Source organism: Mangifera indica, chromosome 14 (genome assembly GCF_011075055.1).
Source record: "Mangifera indica cultivar Alphonso chromosome 14, CATAS_Mindica_2.1, whole genome shotgun sequence".
In the NCBI taxonomy this organism is placed as follows: domain Eukaryota; kingdom Viridiplantae; phylum Streptophyta; class Magnoliopsida; order Sapindales; family Anacardiaceae; genus Mangifera; species Mangifera indica.
In genome coordinates this window covers 980,070-997,368 of record NC_058150.1, presented here as the reverse complement: position 1 = coordinate 997,368, position 17,299 = coordinate 980,070, and the positions used below count along the sequence as shown (strand labels likewise).

General features: G+C 32.0%; 4 protein-coding genes across 5 annotated transcripts; all 4 read right to left on the bottom strand.

Annotated features, from left to right (window-relative positions):
- Positions 1 to 150: 150 nt before the first annotated feature.
- On the bottom strand, positions 151 to 2,422 carry LOC123196150 (ubiquitin C-terminal hydrolase 13-like). The gene is made up of 7 exons (XM_044610050.1): positions 2,144 to 2,422; positions 1,738 to 1,788; positions 1,537 to 1,648; positions 1,217 to 1,382; positions 852 to 1,134; positions 621 to 775; positions 151 to 515 (listed from the first exon to the last, which is right to left on the bottom strand). Exons 3-7 carry the CDS (start codon positions 1,537 to 1,539, stop codon positions 358 to 360), a joined length of 765 nt encoding a protein of 254 aa, XP_044465985.1. The 5' UTR covers positions 1,540 to 1,648; positions 1,738 to 1,788; positions 2,144 to 2,422; the 3' UTR covers positions 151 to 357.
- Positions 2,423 to 3,452: 1,030 nt separating this feature from the next.
- LOC123196145 lies at positions 3,453 to 16,393 on the bottom strand. 2 transcript variants are annotated; one of them, XM_044610046.1, is made up of 7 exons: positions 16,166 to 16,393; positions 4,900 to 4,941; positions 4,702 to 4,813; positions 4,434 to 4,594; positions 4,080 to 4,353; positions 3,826 to 3,980; positions 3,453 to 3,743 (listed from the first exon to the last, which is right to left on the bottom strand). In XM_044610046.1, the coding sequence occupies exons 1-7, from the start codon at positions 16,203 to 16,205 to the stop codon at positions 3,586 to 3,588; spliced, it is 942 nt and encodes a 313-aa protein (XP_044465981.1). In that variant the 5' UTR covers positions 16,206 to 16,393; the 3' UTR covers positions 3,453 to 3,585. The 2 variants fall into 2 exon arrangements, with proteins under 2 accessions (XP_044465981.1, XP_044465980.1); XM_044610045.1 differs by lacking the exon at positions 16,166 to 16,393 and adding an exon at positions 5,825 to 6,379.
- LOC123196146 (MATH domain and coiled-coil domain-containing protein At1g31390-like) lies at positions 7,216 to 10,532 on the bottom strand. Its single transcript, XM_044610047.1, has 6 exons — positions 10,293 to 10,532; positions 8,417 to 8,531; positions 8,126 to 8,295; positions 7,752 to 8,025; positions 7,501 to 7,661; positions 7,216 to 7,423 (listed from the first exon to the last, which is right to left on the bottom strand). The coding sequence occupies exons 1-6, from the start codon at positions 10,330 to 10,332 to the stop codon at positions 7,269 to 7,271; spliced, it is 915 nt and encodes a 304-aa protein (XP_044465982.1). The 5' UTR covers positions 10,333 to 10,532; the 3' UTR covers positions 7,216 to 7,268.
- Positions 11,884 to 14,288, bottom strand: LOC123196148. The gene is made up of 6 exons (XM_044610048.1): positions 14,205 to 14,288; positions 13,561 to 13,675; positions 12,952 to 13,121; positions 12,577 to 12,850; positions 12,200 to 12,363; positions 11,884 to 12,051 (listed from the first exon to the last, which is right to left on the bottom strand). Exons 1-6 carry the CDS (start codon positions 14,242 to 14,244, stop codon positions 11,903 to 11,905), a joined length of 912 nt encoding a protein of 303 aa, XP_044465983.1. The 5' UTR covers positions 14,245 to 14,288; the 3' UTR covers positions 11,884 to 11,902.
- Positions 16,394 to 17,299: the final 906 nt, after the last annotated feature.

The window sequence follows — 17,299 nt, the reverse complement described above, 5'->3', positions numbered from 1 at the left end:
AATAAGTTGAAACTCTTCAGCTTCAAACCCAGTTTTTTTTTCTCTTTCATCCTGGCTGTTGTTTCCTCTTCCAAGGACAGATGATATTGACCAAATTTAAAAAATTGTATATTCAATGAAGATGTATATATGGCCGCAGGTAGTTATAAATATCAAAAAGTCCGACGAAAAAGATTAGTTGAGGTCTCAGTGACTTGTCCCAAGAAGAAAGAGCCAATCTATATATGGGCACTTACTACCTACTCAATAATCTAATATGGACCAAAAAAGCTATGATGATTCACCATTTTTCACTGGAAAATTTTACAAAGCACAAATGTTCGAGATTTAGACTAAACAATAACAGTCTTTGTAAAATTATTTTTGAATATCAGAACGAAGAAATTTGACTTCGGCTTCAATGATGCATTTGTCATCCACCAGATAACCTTGTTTCGGATCTTTCAATGTATCTGACGCCATGAAATATGCAAACCCCCAATCCTCATCCGGCGGACTAAACATATGGCCTTCAACTAGAATAAATGAGTGAAAAAAAAGATCATAAGAACTAATTTTATGGATTGAAAATAACGATAAAGAAAAAAGGTAAAATCTTTTACGAGTCTTAATGAACTCACCTTTCTTCTCAATGTGAGGTCCAGACTTTTGATTTTTGACACGCAGAATGAAGTCTACAAGCAATTTACCTTTGAAAGACTGATCGTACGATAAATAAATTAAAATACTTTTTCCTTCGCCGTCCTTATTTCCATTAGGGAAGAGAATAACATTCCTGCAAGACATGAATCAGCTTAAGCTGTAATATATATAGACGTTACAGCAAAGAGAAGTAAAATACAAATACAGACCATTTGTACGGTCCGAATGATTCAGAAATGTGTCTTTCATCTTTCAGTTTCGTAAAATTTTTAACAATCCAGTTATGATAATGAGTGTCATTGTTAGCAGGATCTTCCATTTTTGGTATAAACTCCCCCTTGAAAGTATTTTTGACAACAAAAACCTCCACACCAAAGACACAACTGTCTTTAATAAGGAACCCATTTGATGGATTACGAAAAGTTTCCAGGTCCAGGAATTTGGAGATGCCCCATTCTGTCTTCATTGAATGGTAACGCCTTATTCTTCCATCTACATTAGGAAAACATACAGCTTTACAAACTCTATATATATATATTAAAGGAGAAAGAATTATAGTGGAGAAAGAAGCTACCTTGAATAGTGACATACTTGTCCCGAAGCTGATCATAGACAAAAAAACTGACAATCACGTTGATTTCCCAACCATCTGGGAGAGAATCTATGTCTACCAATTCTAAGTAAACAGATATATGACCTTCAACTTCATCCTCATCCCCATTTGGGTAGAGAAAAATTTCCTGTAATTGCATAAAATTCAAGTTTTTAAAAAGTTCACCTGAACAGAATACACTACAGTGATATTATTCTTCCTGATTCATCCTCCATTAAGTTTAATTATTCAAAAAGTTTTATATAATTAAACAAAATAGATATTATGTAGATGTATAATACCATTTGTAGTCTCCAGCATCGAACTTCTGTGAGATGAACTTTTCTGATTTTTTAAATGATGTGAAAGACTGAATTTTTAACAGGTAATGACTGGGTGGAACATCCCTTGACACTGGAAGAAAATTTTGATTTGTCAGATGAGGAATATTACATAATTTGTGATTATGAAAATTAAATGGAATTGAATAATGGAAGATATACCTCTTAAAATGGCTCCTTCAGTTGAGTTCTTAAACTCCATATGTTCCATTGCTGAAAAGAATAACATTCTTCAATTCTTGTGTAGAAATGAAGAGATGGTAGAGAATTACTAGACATAATAATAAGGGGTTTTTTTTTTTTTTTTGGTCTTTTTCTTACTTTTTATCCCCAAACGTAACAAAATTTAGTAACAAAAGCTGACAAAAACTGAAAATTTGTTGGTTATTAATTGTGAAAACTTGCCATATTGGAATATTTTGGGTGGGAAATAATTCATTCTCTCTTTTAAAAACCATTTTTTCCCTTTTATCTGTTAAGATCTAACCAGAAGATTAATATTTACAAGTATTCAAATGAATCTTTCTTCTATGTGAATTGAAGAGAGCAGGGCATGGAAAATAAGTACCTCTTGAGAAGCCACTCTGATCACAGAAAGGAGAATCCACGTTTAACTGCAAGCTGAGATTGAAAAACAATCAGAATTTTTCAGGTGGGTTTGGCTCTTTTACAATGAAATATTCGACAATTCTGAAAGACAAGCTACTGAAGCCTAATTAAATTGATAATGATCCAATTCTCCACCGTTTTCTGTTCTTCAGCTCTTTACAGCTTCTTTATATCTCCTTCGCATTCCTATGTTTCTTTCCTTCTTGACGAAGGCTTGAGAAAAAATAATCATGGCTTGTTTCCCCCACAACTTTGAAAAAGATTAAGACTTTGCAATTAATTCGGACCCATCTTGTCTTTTCAGATTTTATCAGTGACGTCGAGGTCATTAACCTTAAAAATGTCATTGCAATTTTTAGGTGAACCCTTTAAGTTGTCTTACTATCATTCTTCAGAATCCTTTAAATTAAGTCCCTTATATGTTAGACTCGATCTTGAAGGCGTTAGACTCCAACCAATCGAGCTATTATTACTTGGAATGTTTACTGTAGACGAAATTTGGAAACCAAAGGTGGACACTCCTGATTTAATATAGACTGGTATTGCAAAAATTTAAGGAATTATAAAGACCGCAATAACTAACTAATTTGAAGGATTCACCAAAAACTTATAGACTTGTGCTCAGTGTTAAAGGCCAAACTTTTGACTAATAAACTTAAAGTTAAATATGCTCAAATTGAATCTAACTTTAAAGCTATAATCTAATTAGTATATTCTACACATTGTGCATATATTTCTTAATAATACTTATCATGAAAATTGACAATTAAGGATTGTGCATATATTTCTTAAAAAAAAAAAAAAAAAACTATAGATAGAATATCTAAATTTGCTTTAGATTTATTTAATGATATGATAATCTATTAAGATCCACTTGCAAGTGGTAGAGGTTGGAGCAAGAGGTTTACAATAATGCCAATATTTTTTTTGCTGTTTTTTGGGTATATAAATCATATCTCAACAGAAGTTAGTAGCATATCACCATATTGCCTTCTCAATTTTTAGTGTATTTTTTAAACCAAACACATTATGATTACAATCGTCGCAAAATATGATTACGGCCGCTCTCTAAGGCATGTATAAATCTTAAGTTGTGAAATTTTGGCATGGGGATTGTAAATTCATGAATAATTGTCAACTCTAAGCTAAGTTATTTGTCATTTATAAGATATTACCTTATACTCTATAGCTCATGAAAAGACTTCATATATTATCTCTTTTGCAGTTATGATCCTTATTAGTTGATTGATAAGTGGAGAAGACAAGAATAACCAGTGAAGCCAACTCGGACTGTGTTACACAGTGTATTCCCAGAAGTAAATATTCTAACAATATTTAAAAGACAAAAAACTAAAACAAGAAGTAAATATAATTGTAACAGTGAAGCCAACTCGGACTGTGTTACACAGTGTATTCCCAAAAACGAACTTTAACTTCGGCTTCAATGATGCAAGAGTCATTCACCAAATAACCCTGTTTGGGATCTTTCAATGTATCTAACGACATGAAATTTGAACAACCCCAAGCCGTGTCATTTGGACTCAACATATGGTTTAAAGCTAAAATCAAGGAATAAAATAAGGTTCATTAGAACAAGATTTAAAAAAAAGTCAAATCATTTAAGGTTGCAAATGAACTCACCTTTTTTCTCAACGTGAGAATCAGTCCTTTGATTTTTGACTCGCAGGAGGATATCCACAAACAAGTTAGGTTTTAAAAACTGATCTGACGATAAATAAATTGAAATAAATTTTCCTTTGGCGTGCTGATGTCCATTAGGGTAGAGAGTAACATTCCTGCAAGACATTAAACAGCAAGTTAATTTGTGTAGAAAATAAATAGTAAGTAAATATACATATTCAATTAACGACAGAAGATTTTATGCAAATGCAGACCATCTGTGTGGTCCAAATGATTCAGAAATGTATCTTTCATCTTTCAGATCAGCAAAATTCTCAACAACCCAGGTATGAAACTGAGTCAGCGGGGCATTCATTTTTGATAAAAACTCCCCTTTGAAAGTATTTTTGAGAACAAAGACCTCCGCACCAAAAACACAAGTGTCATTGACAAGGAACCCATTTGATGGATCGTGAAAAGTTTCCAGGTCCAAGAATTCGGAGATGCCCCATTCTGTCACCATTGAATGGTAACGCCTTACTGACCCATCTACATTAACAAAAACGTACAAGTTTATCTAAATATATATACTGAGAAGAAACAACTATGTCGATAGAGAAAGAAGCTACCTTGAATAGAGAAATACTTGTCCCGAAGCTGATCAAATACAAAAAAACTCATAATCACGTTGATCTCAAACCCAGTTGGGAGAGAATCCACTTCTGACAGTTCTAAGCAAACAGATATATGACCTTCAAGTTTATCCCCATTTGGGTAGAGACAAAATTTCCTGTAATTGCATGTCATTCAAGTTGTTAAAAAGTAGAACTAGAACAAACATACAGTCTATTCTACATACACCTTAGTGATATTATTCTTAATGTAAATGTATCATACCATTTGTAGTCCCCTGCATCAAACTTCTGTGAAACGAACTTTTTAAATATTTTAAGGGATGAGAAAGACTGAATTTTTAACAGGTAATGACTAGGCGGAACATCCCTGAACACTGGAAGAAGAATCAGATTTGTCAGATAAGAAAAATACTATGCATAATTGTTGATGATAAAAATAAATGAATAATGGAAGACATACCTCTTAAAAAGGTTCCTTCAGCTGATTTTTTAAGCTCCATATCTAAAATTAAAACCAAAATAATGTTCTTGTTTAGAAAGGAAGAGATAGTACTGAATTACTTAATATTTATAGAGTTAACATTAGGATAAGGCAGCCGTATATTAATTTTAATCAATTTTCAAATAAGTGAACTTTAGCTGATGTTTTTTTCGAAGGTGATATAGACTTGTACTCAGGACGTTTCTAATTTTCTACTGAAATTTTTAATATTTTACTAGTTTAATTGGCTATTGTGTTGTTTCCTCTTCCAAATAAATATATACGAATTTGATCAAATTTCAACATTTTTTTTTTTCAAAGAAGATGTATAATGAAAACCATACTTTGACTTTGGTTAGGCATTTTCTTGTTTCTTCTTTTCTTCCATATAAATATTTACTTAAAAAAAAAAAACACTACAAATAACGTCAGACTTTAAACTAGATAGTTTCACAAATCCAATAAATATAGAGAGAGTAAGTAGAGCCTTGTTGCAAATACTCAAATACAGCTGAAGAGAAAGAATACAAAAATTTATGTGAAAACCCATATTATAAAAAACCGTGAGATAGAAAAAAATCATTCTGCGTAAGATTACTTACAAAAAGAACAAAGATTATTTTAGTGATAAAAGGGGACTGACAATGATAGATCGGTAATTCAAGGAGCCAACATCCCCCAATTCAGGCCTTTTGAGACACCAAAAACCTCCCTACTCAGCCTTAAGCTACCCACAGTCAACGGCATCCCAAACTATAATTTTCTGCCTTCCCATGGAAAATCATTCTTTTCCATTATTCAGTTAAGATCTAAACCAGAAGACTAATATTTATATATGTTCAAACGAATCCTTTCTTCTATGTGAATTCAAGAGAGCTAGCAGGGAAGCATGGGAAATTAGTACCTCTCGAGATGCCACTCTGATCAGAGAAAGGAGAATCCATGTTGAACAGCAAGCCCAGATTAAAAAACAATCAGAATTTTTCAGGTGGGTTTGGCTCTTATACACTGAAATCTGAAAGACATGCAACTGAAGCCTAATTAAATAGATGATGATCCAATGCTGACCGTTTTCCGGTCTTCAGCTCTTTACTTCTTTATATCTCCTTCGCACTGCTTTCCTTCTTGACTAAGGCTTGTCTCCCCCACAACTTTGAAAAAGATTTAAGACTTTGCAATTAATTGGGACCCATCTTGTCTTTTAAGACGTCATCCTCTGATCCTATTGCTGACGTCATTAGCTTCAATAATGTCATTACAATCTCCAAGTGATCCCTTTGACCGGTATTAATGTTGTTCTAAACCTATTATTCATAACTCTCTTGAACTAAGCCCTTTATTTGTTACAGACACGACCTTCACAATCTAAAAACATCTCACAAGAGTCCCTTTCTTTCAGTTTTCTTAAATATGAGAAGTTCACTTTATTCTTTACATTTATTGTTTGGCTTGTCAGAGGTGGCTTTCATGGCGTGTGGGTGACTTCCCAGTGGAAAAAGTGGGGGTCGAGAATTACGAAGTACCACATCACTCCGATACAACCAAAGTTAGTGTCACATCAGAATGATTGTGATTCCAATTGTAATCTCATCAAGATTGTACTATCAAGCTGGGATCGCACCATTCCAAGGTTCGGTGGGATGAACTTTTATGATTTGTTTAAGTGATGAGAAACACTGAATTTTTAACAGGTAATGGCTAGGCGAAACAACCCTTTACACTGGAAGAAGAATCGGATCTTTTCAGATGAGGAGTAGTACATAATTAGTTACCATGAAAAATAAAGATAATTGAATAATGGAAAGCATACCTCTTAAAATGGCTCCATCGGTTGAGTTCTTAAACTCCATATGTTCAATTGCTGAAAGAATAATATTCCTGTGTAGAAATGAAGAGATAGTAGAGAATTACTTGAAATTTATAGAGCTAACGTTATGGTGAGGCAGCTATATATTAATAATTATCAATTTCCCAGTAAGGGAAACTCTTCGGCTTCAAACCCAGTTCTATTTTTCTCTCTTTTTTGTTTGAAACCGGCTGCTGTTTCCTCTTCCAAGGAAAAATGAATTTGGCCAAATTTCAAAGAAATGACCACATTTCTAAAGTGAAATTCAATCATTCAGTCTAGAAAGCATTGCAATATATAACATCTGAGTCACCATATCCAACAAGCATTTAATTAGGAAAACAAAAGAGAAAAATTCTCAATTGAGGTAGCATATATCCATGATTTTTAAATTACAACATTTGCAGTATATATATATATATATATATATATATATATATATATATATATATATATATGTAAAAGTGTTTCTGCAAGCATTGCAACATGGTTAACAAAAGTATTAAGACGGTTTTATGAGACCAAGTAATGTAACTTCTGCCTCAATGATGAGACTGTCATCCACCAAGTAACCCATTTTGGGATCCTTCAATTTAGCCAAGGACATGAATGTTGCATAACCCCAGTCAGGTTGCGAAGGAGAAAACAAATTTTCAGCTGGAAGTAATCAGAAATCAAGAAGGCAATTAGAACATATAGAAAATTAAATTCAATGTGAATATATAAACTCTTACTTTGATATGATAAGTCCTCTCCATTGATTTGGTCTTTGACATGAAGAATGAATTTCACGAAGAATTTATAAGGAAGAGCGTAGAAACGAGCATGAGTTAGATAAATTGAAATGTTGCTGCCCCTAAACTCTCCATTTCCTTTAGGATAGAAAATGATATTCCTGCAAAATATTCCCAAATCAGTACTCAATAAAGTTTTCAAATGTCGAGATGTACAGAAGTTTGCTAGAAATAAGAATGACTATAAATACCAATTATAGTCTCCAAATGATTCAGAATTGTAACGTTGATCAGCTAAAAATGAAAAATTATTAAGCTTCCAAGAATAGTAACAAGTTGCAGGTTGCTTTATCATTGATAAGCTCTCCCCTTTGAAGGTACTTTTGACAACAAAAACCTCAGCACCAAAGACACAAGTGTCTTCGATAAGAAATCCATTTAGAGGATTGCAAAACGTTTCCAGGTCTATGAACCTGGTGATGCCCCATTCAGTCTTCATTGCATGGAAACGCCTTTCTCTCCACTCTACATGCATCACAAACATGATTATTTAAGAAATTCCTTTAGAGAAAAAATAATTTCAAGACATTGAAGTTCACATTGCTATTGATTATAAATGTTCTACCCTGGATAATAAAATACTTATTCTGCAGCTGATTGAGTATAAAGAAGTTGAAAACCACATTGATTTCCCAGCCTGAAGGTAAAGAACTCATATCAGCCAATGCCAGGTAAATAGAGATATGATCTCTCCCGTCTCGGAACTTGTCTACATTTGGGTAGAGAGACAGTTTCCTGTAAGTTCACAACTTCAGTATAACAATATTAATGCTTAAACTTGCAAAGTTAGTCATTTGAATTACTTTTGAAACTGTTAGATAAGAAATAGAAATGAAGAAATGGTAAGAATAGATACCATTGGTAGCCCCCCGATTCAAACTTGTCCGAGGTGTAATCAAGTATGGAGGCTTCTGATAGCATGGAGAAGGACTTGATTTTAAGTAAGTAATGACTTGGTGAAGCATCTCTTCCTGAAATTAAAATTAGTTAAAATGATAACAGAATATATAATGGTATAATGCTTTAGTATTTTAAAAAGGTCAAAGGACTATTTCCCATATTATTTAAAAATCACATTTATCAATACATGGATGATTAAATTTAACGGTTTCAAGAGTAAAACTATTATTTTATTTGTAATATTAAAAATAAATCTAAATTTTCTTTTCTTTTCTTTTCTTTTCTTTTCTTTTCTAAAGCCTAAAAACTAACAATTTCTCCCAACTCAAGTTTTCAAGAATAACATTTTTCTCCTTAGGGTTTCTAAACTTTAAAATTAAATTTTCTGGTGATGATCGGTGATCTCTAGGTGACGTCTCTTCTTTCCCGATGTCTCCTTCTTCCAACCATGCAGCGTCTCCTCTTTCTTGGCGTCATCGTCGACGACAAAGACTCTTCTTTAACGAAGACTCTTTGTCATTGACGAAAATGTCGTCTTCATCTTTGGATGAAGAAGCCGGAAAGGAGGAGACGTCGTATGACCGGAAGGAGGAGACACCAAAGAGAAAGAGACATCGCATGAAGATCATCGGTCATCATCAAAAAATTTAATTTGAAAGTTTGGAAACTCCAGAAGAAAATATTGTTTTTGAAAACTTAAGTTAGAGAAAAATTATTAGTTTTTAAGGTTTAAAATAAAAAAAATAATATAACTAGCAGACTTAATTAATTTTTAAAATTGATTAAAAAAACTTGAAAATTCCGTATATTTTATGGGGGAATAAGTCCTTTGGCTTTTTAAAAAGAAAGAACTACAATTTTCTATTCACAAACTATATCAAAAAGATAAGTTTCTATTTCTAAAGTTGAAAATTTCCCACATTCCCTCTAATTCTTTTAACCAACTTTAACTCTAAAAGGGCATTCAAGTATTTGAACTTATTATTTGTTTTCTAGTTTTTCATTTATCCTCTCATTGCAACTTCCTCATCTTTCGTTACCCAAAAAAGAGACTTCCTCATCTTCCATTTTTTATTTCGAACTTTAGCTGATTTTTTTTCGAAGGTGATATAGACTTGTACTCAGGACATTTCTAATTTTCTACTGAAATTTTTAATATTTTACTAGTTTAATTGGCTGTTGTGTTGTTTCCTCTTCCAAGTAAATATATATGAATTTGACCAAATTTCAAAATTATTATTTTTCAATGAAATTGTATAACGAAAACCATACTTTGACTTTGGTTAGACATTTTTTTGTTTCTTCTTTTCTTCCATATACATGTATACTTAAAAAACAAAAACACTACAAATAACGTCAGACTTTAAACTAGATAGCTTCACAAATCCAATAAATATAGAGAGAGTAAGTAGAGCCTTGATACAGATACTCAAGTACAGCTGAAGAGAAAGAACACAAAAATTTATGTGGAAACCCATATTATAAAAAACCGTGAGATAAAAAAAAATCACTCTGCTTAAGATTACTTACAAAAAGAAAAAAGATTATTTTAGTGATAAAAAGGGTCTAACAATGATAGATCGGTAATTCAAGGAGCCGACACCCCCCAATTCAGGCCTTTTGAGACGCCAGAAACCTCCCTACTCAGCCTTAAGCTGCCCACAGTCAACGGCATCCCAAACTATAATTTTCTGCCTTCCCAAGGAAAATCATTCTTTTCCATTAGTCAGTTAAGATGTAAACTAGAAGATTAATATTTATAAATGTTCAAACGAATCCTTTCTTCTATGTGAATTCAAGAGAGCTAGCAGGGAAGCATGGGAAATTAGTACCTCTTGAGATGCCACTCCGATCAGAGAAAGGAGAATCCATGTTGAACAGCAAGCCCAGATTAAGAAACAATCAGAAATTTTCAGGTGGGTTTGGCTCTTATACACTGAAATCTGAACGACATGCAACTGAAGCCTAATTAAATAGATGATGATCCAATACTCACCGTTTTCTGTTATTCAGCTCTTTACTTCTTTATATCTTCTTCGCATTCCTTTCCTTCTTGACTAAGGCTTGAGAAAATTAATCAAGGCTTGTCTCCCCCACAACTTTGAAAAAGATTAAGACTTTGCAATTAATTCGGACCCATCTTGTCTTTTAAGACGTTATCATCCGAACCTATTGCTGACGTCATTAGCTTCAATAATGTCATTGCAATTTCCAGGTGATCCCTTTGACTTGTATTAATACTGTTCTAAACCTATTATTCAGAATCCTTTCGAAGTAAGCCCTTTATTTATCTAAAAACATCTCACAAGAGTCCCTTTTTCTCAGTTCTTTCTTATAGATGAAAAGTTCACTTTATTCTTTACTTATAAAATAAATCACTTAGAGAAATAAAGTCTATCAGAATATCCTGTAATCATTGGCGAAATCTAAATAGATGAAACCATGTAAATCTTGTATATTTCCTTGTTCTTTTTGTTTTTCAGTTTTTCTCCTGCTTGTGTGAGGTCAAGAAGGCTTGACTCTTCATTTTGGAGTGACTCTTTTTTCCAAGGGATAGATTGGAATCAAATTAGTTCAAGTTTGATTGTCAACTCGATTTAAACGAACTTGATTTAGATAAATTCGAGTTTAAAGATTTTGTACTATCCAAGTCAAGTTTGGGAGTATTAAACTCACCAAGTTTGTGAGTCTGAAAAAGTTTGTTTCTATTTAGCTGAAATAACATCATTTTTACTATTATATATGAAAATTATGTTGTTTTAATAGATTTTGATTATGCTACAATACTGAATCAAACTTAAACTGATTTGAGAAAAATTCATTAAACTTGTATCTTAAAATTAACCTGAACATGAGCTCATAATCCACCCTAGTTTTTCCTTCAACTTTTTTTTTAATCAATTTCTCCTTGTTATGCAATTTTTTATATTGCAAACATGATAATCATATCGCGTTTCATATCATATATTAAAAATCTAATTTTTCGTATCGTATATCATATTAGAGGATACACCTTTTAAAATATAAAATTAAAAATTCTAATGAATACGTCATTATTTTAGAAAATATTCAAACACTCCTAAAAATTTAAAATTTCTTATATACACCCATTTTATATCATCATTTCCTCTAAAAATATGTATCAATATGTATCGTAGGGTATGTATCATATCATACCATATAATATATCTATTATATCATATTAATTTAATATATTTTATGATATTTATCATTTCTTATTTTGTATACAAAACATGATTGTAGCATCCATCATGAGGTAAAATCTCAAAGTTTTAAAATCGCAAACATAATTAACCTAGAAAATTGTTAAGATTCAGGATTATAACATAGAAATTTGTATTAGTTTAAATTGAGCACAGCCATACATATCAATTGTTTTTGAAAGAATTTCACCATGTTTCATCAGAATGAAGACTTTTAATTAATTTATCAACCCAAGCAAAGTAACTTCTGCTTCAATGATGCAGGTGTCATTCACCAAGTAACTCAGTTTCGGATCCTTCAATGTAGCCAACGACATAAAATTTCTTTTACCCCACGACCTCCAAGAGGAAGAAAAGACCCTGTTATCTGTAAGTAAATTAAAAAAGAAACGGTTCATCATAAGAGTTTAGGCTTCGGGGTTTAGAGATTCATCTCATAAGTTAGGAGAGTTTTTTAGTATGAGAAGAAAGAATGATTTTATCATGAAACCGTAATCTATAATGCTTAAACTTACATTGATGGAAAACGTCTTTTCTTTTCCACTGATCTTGATCTTTGAGGCGTAGAATGAAATTCACAAACAACTTAGTATTCGGAGGAATGTTTGACACTTCTATAAAGAGTGAAATGTGGCTTCCCTTGGCTTCTGCAACTCCATAAGGTTGAAGACTAAGATACCTATGAAACATTAACCCACAAACTTAATGAGTAATTTGTATAGAAATGTTATATGCACCTAGTTTTGAATATCTCTAAATGATATGTCATATATAATTGGATAATGACACACTTTCTAAGAATTTAATTGAGTATTCAAAACTCGTGCACATAGTTTCGTTGAATCTGTATAGCAAAAGAAGAAAATGAGCTGTCAGGAGGAGTTTTTAACACCATTTTGGGCTTCCAAATGACTGGGAGACACAATTTGAATCAGCTAAAGTGGAAAAGCTATTAACTTTCCAACTATGGAAACAAGTAGCAGGTTCCTTCACCATGGATAAGCACTCCCCTTTAAAACTGCTTCTGACAACAAAAACCTCAGCACCTAATACACAAGTGTCATTAACAAGGTATCCTTTTAAAGGGTTGTGAAATGTTTCCAAGTCTAGAAATTTAGGGTTTCCCCATTCAGTCTTCATAGAATGGTAACGTTTTTCAATCCAATCTGCATCACAAACATGTAAAGTCGATCATATATATATAAAATTTTGCATCTGTCGTATTGAAAATTGTTCTCCATTAATTGCATGCTAATTGAGGACTTACCTTGTACAACAACATACTTATTTTGAAGCTGATTCATTATAAAGAAGTTGAAAACCACGTCCACTTCCCACCCAAAAGAGAAAGAATCTGTGACCATTAATTCCAAGTAAATAGAGATATGACCTTCACCATCGTTAAGTTTGTCCCCAGATGGGTAGAGAGTGATTCTCCTGTAATAATTTCATGTTAAATTTCGAAGTTGGTAAGCGTAGAGCATATAACGAAAGTCGTTCATAATAATATATAAACATATGTGATTGTTAGGGTTCTAAGAGTAAAATGTGTGACTTGTATTCTGCATAGGAAAATATAAGTTTTTAATATAAGATATATATTTTTTCTCTCTGATTTTATTCTTTTAAAATTTAGTTTTTCTAAGATTAATATTATTTGATATCAAATTCACCATCACATCTCTAAATATTATAGCATTTGCCAAGAGGGTTAGCAAGGAGCTAGCTAACTAACACACAACCAAACCGCATGATTGCTAGGGTTGCGGTGTAGAGTTTATTTGGTTTTTGGACTCTCCAATCCCAAGCTATGACATTTTTTTTTTAACTAACACTTGAACAACTATAAGAGATAAAGCATGCAGAAAGCTTATACCATCTGTAGCCTCCTGCCTCAAAATAGTCCGAGGTGTACTTTCGTAGAGGAGCTCTGTCTAGCAAAGAGAAAGACTCAATTTTGAACAAGTAATGACTAGGTGGAGCATCCCTTCCTGAAATTTACAAATTAAAAGAATATACACCGTTCTTGATGAAAAGAGAAATAATTTATGTAAAATTAATTAGCAGACTATATAAGATACATCATTCATAACAGCGTTGATATTAAGCCCGAAATCTTCAATAAAATTTTAACACAAGTTATTATAAGGAGTTAATATATTTAACTAACGGTTAAGATTTGAATACATTAAGTAATATATAAATACCAATATTTTCATACATTAGTGTTGACCCAATTGAGGGTTGGTTCAGGTTTTGAATAATTCAATCGTTAATTAAATTAGTGATTTAATAAATAAATATTATAATAATTTTCAATTAAATAACGAAACAGCATATATGTGAAACATATTTTTTATGAAACAGATTCCGTTGTATATATATTCAAAACAAAACGGTACCAAATGAATAATATAGAAATCAAAATAAATCAACTACTAACTTGATAATTTTATGTCATAATAACAAAAAGAGTATTCATAACAATGAATTAATTTTGGCATTAGACTTGAATTATACCTCTTAAAATGTTGCTTTCAATAGACTTCTGGATATCCATGTTCAAGTACTGCTTGCAGAGATTAACTATCAATTTGGTTTTACGTGTCTGATTTAACTAGATAGGATGATCTATATATATATATATAAAAATGAAAATGGCCTTGAATTTCCAGAATTTGAGGTTGTTGCCTTGTGTTCGTAGAAAGGAATGACCTTGAGTTTAGAATTTGCATTGACTTCCAATTTCAGCTAAGGATCAAGCCATTTCTTAACATCATTGGCAATTTTTATGTAACAATGTTAGATACATATATACCTTCCTTGTAACATCATTGACAATTTTTATGTAATAATGTTAGATACATATATACCTTCCTTGTAGATTGCTGCTGATGAGATGCCAGCAGCCCTTCTGTCCTTCCTCCATTTCTGAATGTTATAATAGTAATTTTGCATTAAAACAGGGCCACACCCTATGTCTCACCAAGCAATCCTATGTTTACCCCCGGTCTTTAATATCTAATTACATGTTTAAATGATATGTGTTTATGTAATTTGAAGTTATTTTATTTTTAATTTAAAATCATTTAATCATATAATAACATATTTATTCAGATACTCAAAATTAGATGTACATGGTTTTATAAATTTTTTGTCCATGGTTTGATTAAATGATAAATTTCCAAGAAGTCATTTTTTCCATCCATCTCTTAAATTAGTTAAAAAAAATATGTTAAATTTTTTGTAAAATTATTGAAAAAAAAAAAATCCTCAAGCTAAATAATATAATGCCTCCAAATTTTTATTAAGTAATTTTTTTCTAATTTATATTAATTTCAAATAAAAATAATAAATAATTTACTAAAGTATGATTGAAAGTTTGGGATTAATTTTTGAAAATATTAGGGGTGTGAATGCAAATTTTTCAAGGTGTAAGGAAGTGTCGTTTTCAAAGTACTATGGTGAAAAAGGTTGTTGTGGCAAAAAAGGGGTGGGAATTTGGGTTCACCCTGTACCGGTAAAGCCCTAATTCAAACCCTGTCTGCCTCTCTGTTCTCTCGAATCAAGTTCACGACTGTCTACTCGTCCTTGTAATGAAGAGCAAAGTGGGTTGGTATCAGATTTTGATTCTAGTGGACATATACGTATGTTAATGATGTTAAAGATGGTAAGAGGACGACAGATTTTTTGCTCCAAGTGTTTCACTAATCAACTTCTCTATGCTTAAACGGAACTGGTGAGTTAAACAAATGAAAACCCACTTTCTTTCTCAAGTTATGTTGATGGTTTCTCAACAATTTTGCATTTCTGTCATCATAAGCTACTCTGCTGCTTAAATTTAATGTGTTGAGATCTTGTTGCTATTGACTGGAAATTGTCCTTTTTTTAAAAGCATGTAGATGAAATAATCAACTTGAGAGTTCTATTTATATGTTTTTTCCTTTTATGATTTTTTTTTTTTTTTTTTGTGTATTTGATGAATTACAAACAGAGCCATGATTTTAATATGCCATAATGCCCATGAACTTTGGGAGACACTCTTCGAGTGTGGTTGACGAGATTTACATGATTGTAATATGATGAAAGGTATGACATTTAGGCACGGATGTATTATTGTGTTTTGCAGAGACTGAAGTGTGAAATATGAAAACTCTTTAGATTAGATGAGAGGAGATGACCAACTTGCGTGTTGTGTATTGATGTCTTTAATTTTTCTTCACTTTTAGAAGAACCATATATGGTAAAATAACTATGCTGATGTGAGGCAAATGAATGTTAGTTTCACCTATAACGTTAGTCTGTACAAGTATTATATAGGATTGGAGGCTATGAATTTTCTGCCTTCCCATGGAAAATCATTCTTTTCCATTATTCAGTTAAGATCTAAACCAGAAGATTAATATTTATAAATGTTCAAAAGAATCCTTTCTTCTATGTGAATTCAAGAGAGCTAGCAGGGAAGCATGGGAAATTAGTACCTCTTGAGATGCCACTCTGATCAGAGAAAGGAGAATCCATGTTGAACAGCAAGCCCAGATTAATAAACAATCAGAATTTTTCAGGTGGGTTTGGCTCTTATACACTGAAATCTGAAAGACATGCAACTGAAGCCTAATTAAATAGATGATGATCCAATACTCACCGTTTTCTGTTCTTCAGCTCTTTACTTCTTCATATCTCCTTCGCATTCCTTTCCTTCTTGACTAGGGCTTGAGAAAATTAATCAAGGCTTGTCTCCCCCACAACTTTGAAAAAGATTAAGACTTCGCAATTAATTCGGACCCATCTTGTCTTTTAAGACGTTATCATCCGAACCTATTGCTGACGTCATTAGCTTCAATAATGTCATTGCAATTTCCAGGTGATCCCTTTGACTTGTATTAACATTGTTCTAAACCTATTATTCAGAATCCTTTCGAAGTAAGCCCTTTATTTATAACAGACACGACCTTCATAATCTAAAAACATCTCACAAGTGTCCCTTTTTTTCTGTTCTTTCTTATAGATGAAAAGTTCACTTTATTCTTTACTTATAAAATAAATGGCTTAGAGAAATAGAGTCTATCAGAATATCCTGTAATCATTGGCGAAATCTAAATAGATGAAACGTTGTAAATCTTGTATATTTGTTTGTTCTTTTTGTTTTTCAGTTTTTCTCCTGCTTGCGTGAGGTCAAGAAGGCTTGATTCTTCATTTTGGAGTGACTCCTTTTTTCCAAAAAATAGATTCAAATCAAATTAGTTCAAGTTTGATTGTCAACACGATTTAAACAAACTTGATTTAAACAAATTCGAGTTTAAAGATTTTGTACTATTTAACTCAAGCTTGGGAGTGTTAAACTCATTAAACTTGTAAGTTTGAAAAAGTTTATTTTTATTTAACTAAAATAATATCATTTTTACTACTATATATGAAAATGATGTCGTTTTAATAAATTTTAGTTATATTACAATACTAAATCAAATTCAAACTGATTTGAGAAAAACTGTTAAATCAAATTCAAACTGATTTGAGAAAAACTCGTTAAACTCAAACCTTAAAGTTGACCCAAAATCGAGCTGATAATCCACCCCTAGCTTTTCCTTCAACTTTTTCTTTAATCAATTTCTCTT

What these genes read in the sequence shown, in the direction of transcription:
- LOC123196146 (XM_044610047.1), bottom strand. Translation starts at nt 10,332, where the DNA reads ATGGATTCTCCTTTCTCTGATCGGAGTGGCATCTCAAGAG. An exon ending in GAATCGGGGGGCTACCAATG is followed by an intron (nt 8,296 to 8,416) that starts GTATCTATTCTT and finishes GTGAACTTACAG; the next exon opens with GAAACTGTCTCTCTACCCAA. An exon ending in AGAGGACTTATCATATCAAA is followed by an intron (nt 7,424 to 7,500) that starts GTAAGAGTTTAT and finishes GATTACTTCCAG; the next exon opens with CTGAAAATTTGTTTTCTCCT.
- LOC123196150 (XM_044610050.1), bottom strand. An exon ending in TCATTCGGACCGTACAAATG is followed by an intron (nt 776 to 851) that starts GTCTGTATTTGT and finishes CATGTCTTGCAG; the next exon opens with GAATGTTATTCTCTTCCCTA. An exon ending in ACCTCACATTGAGAAGAAAG is followed by an intron (nt 516 to 620) that starts GTGAGTTCATTA and finishes CATTTATTCTAG; the next exon opens with TTGAAGGCCATATGTTTAGT.
- LOC123196148 (XM_044610048.1), bottom strand. Translation starts at nt 14,244, where the DNA reads ATGGATATCCAGAAGTCTATTGAAAGCAACATTTTAAGAG. An exon ending in TGAAAGCAACATTTTAAGAG is followed by an intron (nt 13,676 to 14,204) that starts GTATAATTCAAG and finishes TGTAAATTTCAG; the next exon opens with GAAGGGATGCTCCACCTAGT. An exon ending in GAGGCAGGAGGCTACAGATG is followed by an intron (nt 13,122 to 13,560) that starts GTATAAGCTTTC and finishes AAATTATTACAG; the next exon opens with GAGAATCACTCTCTACCCAT.
- LOC123196145 (XM_044610046.1), bottom strand. Translation starts at nt 16,205, where the DNA reads ATGGATTCTCCTTTCTCTGATCAGAGTGGCATCTCAAGAG. An exon ending in GATGCAGGGGACTACAAATG is followed by an intron (nt 4,595 to 4,701) that starts GTATGATACATT and finishes ATGCAATTACAG; the next exon opens with GAAATTTTGTCTCTACCCAA. An exon ending in TCATTTGGACCACACAGATG is followed by an intron (nt 3,981 to 4,079) that starts GTCTGCATTTGC and finishes AATGTCTTGCAG; the next exon opens with GAATGTTACTCTCTACCCTA.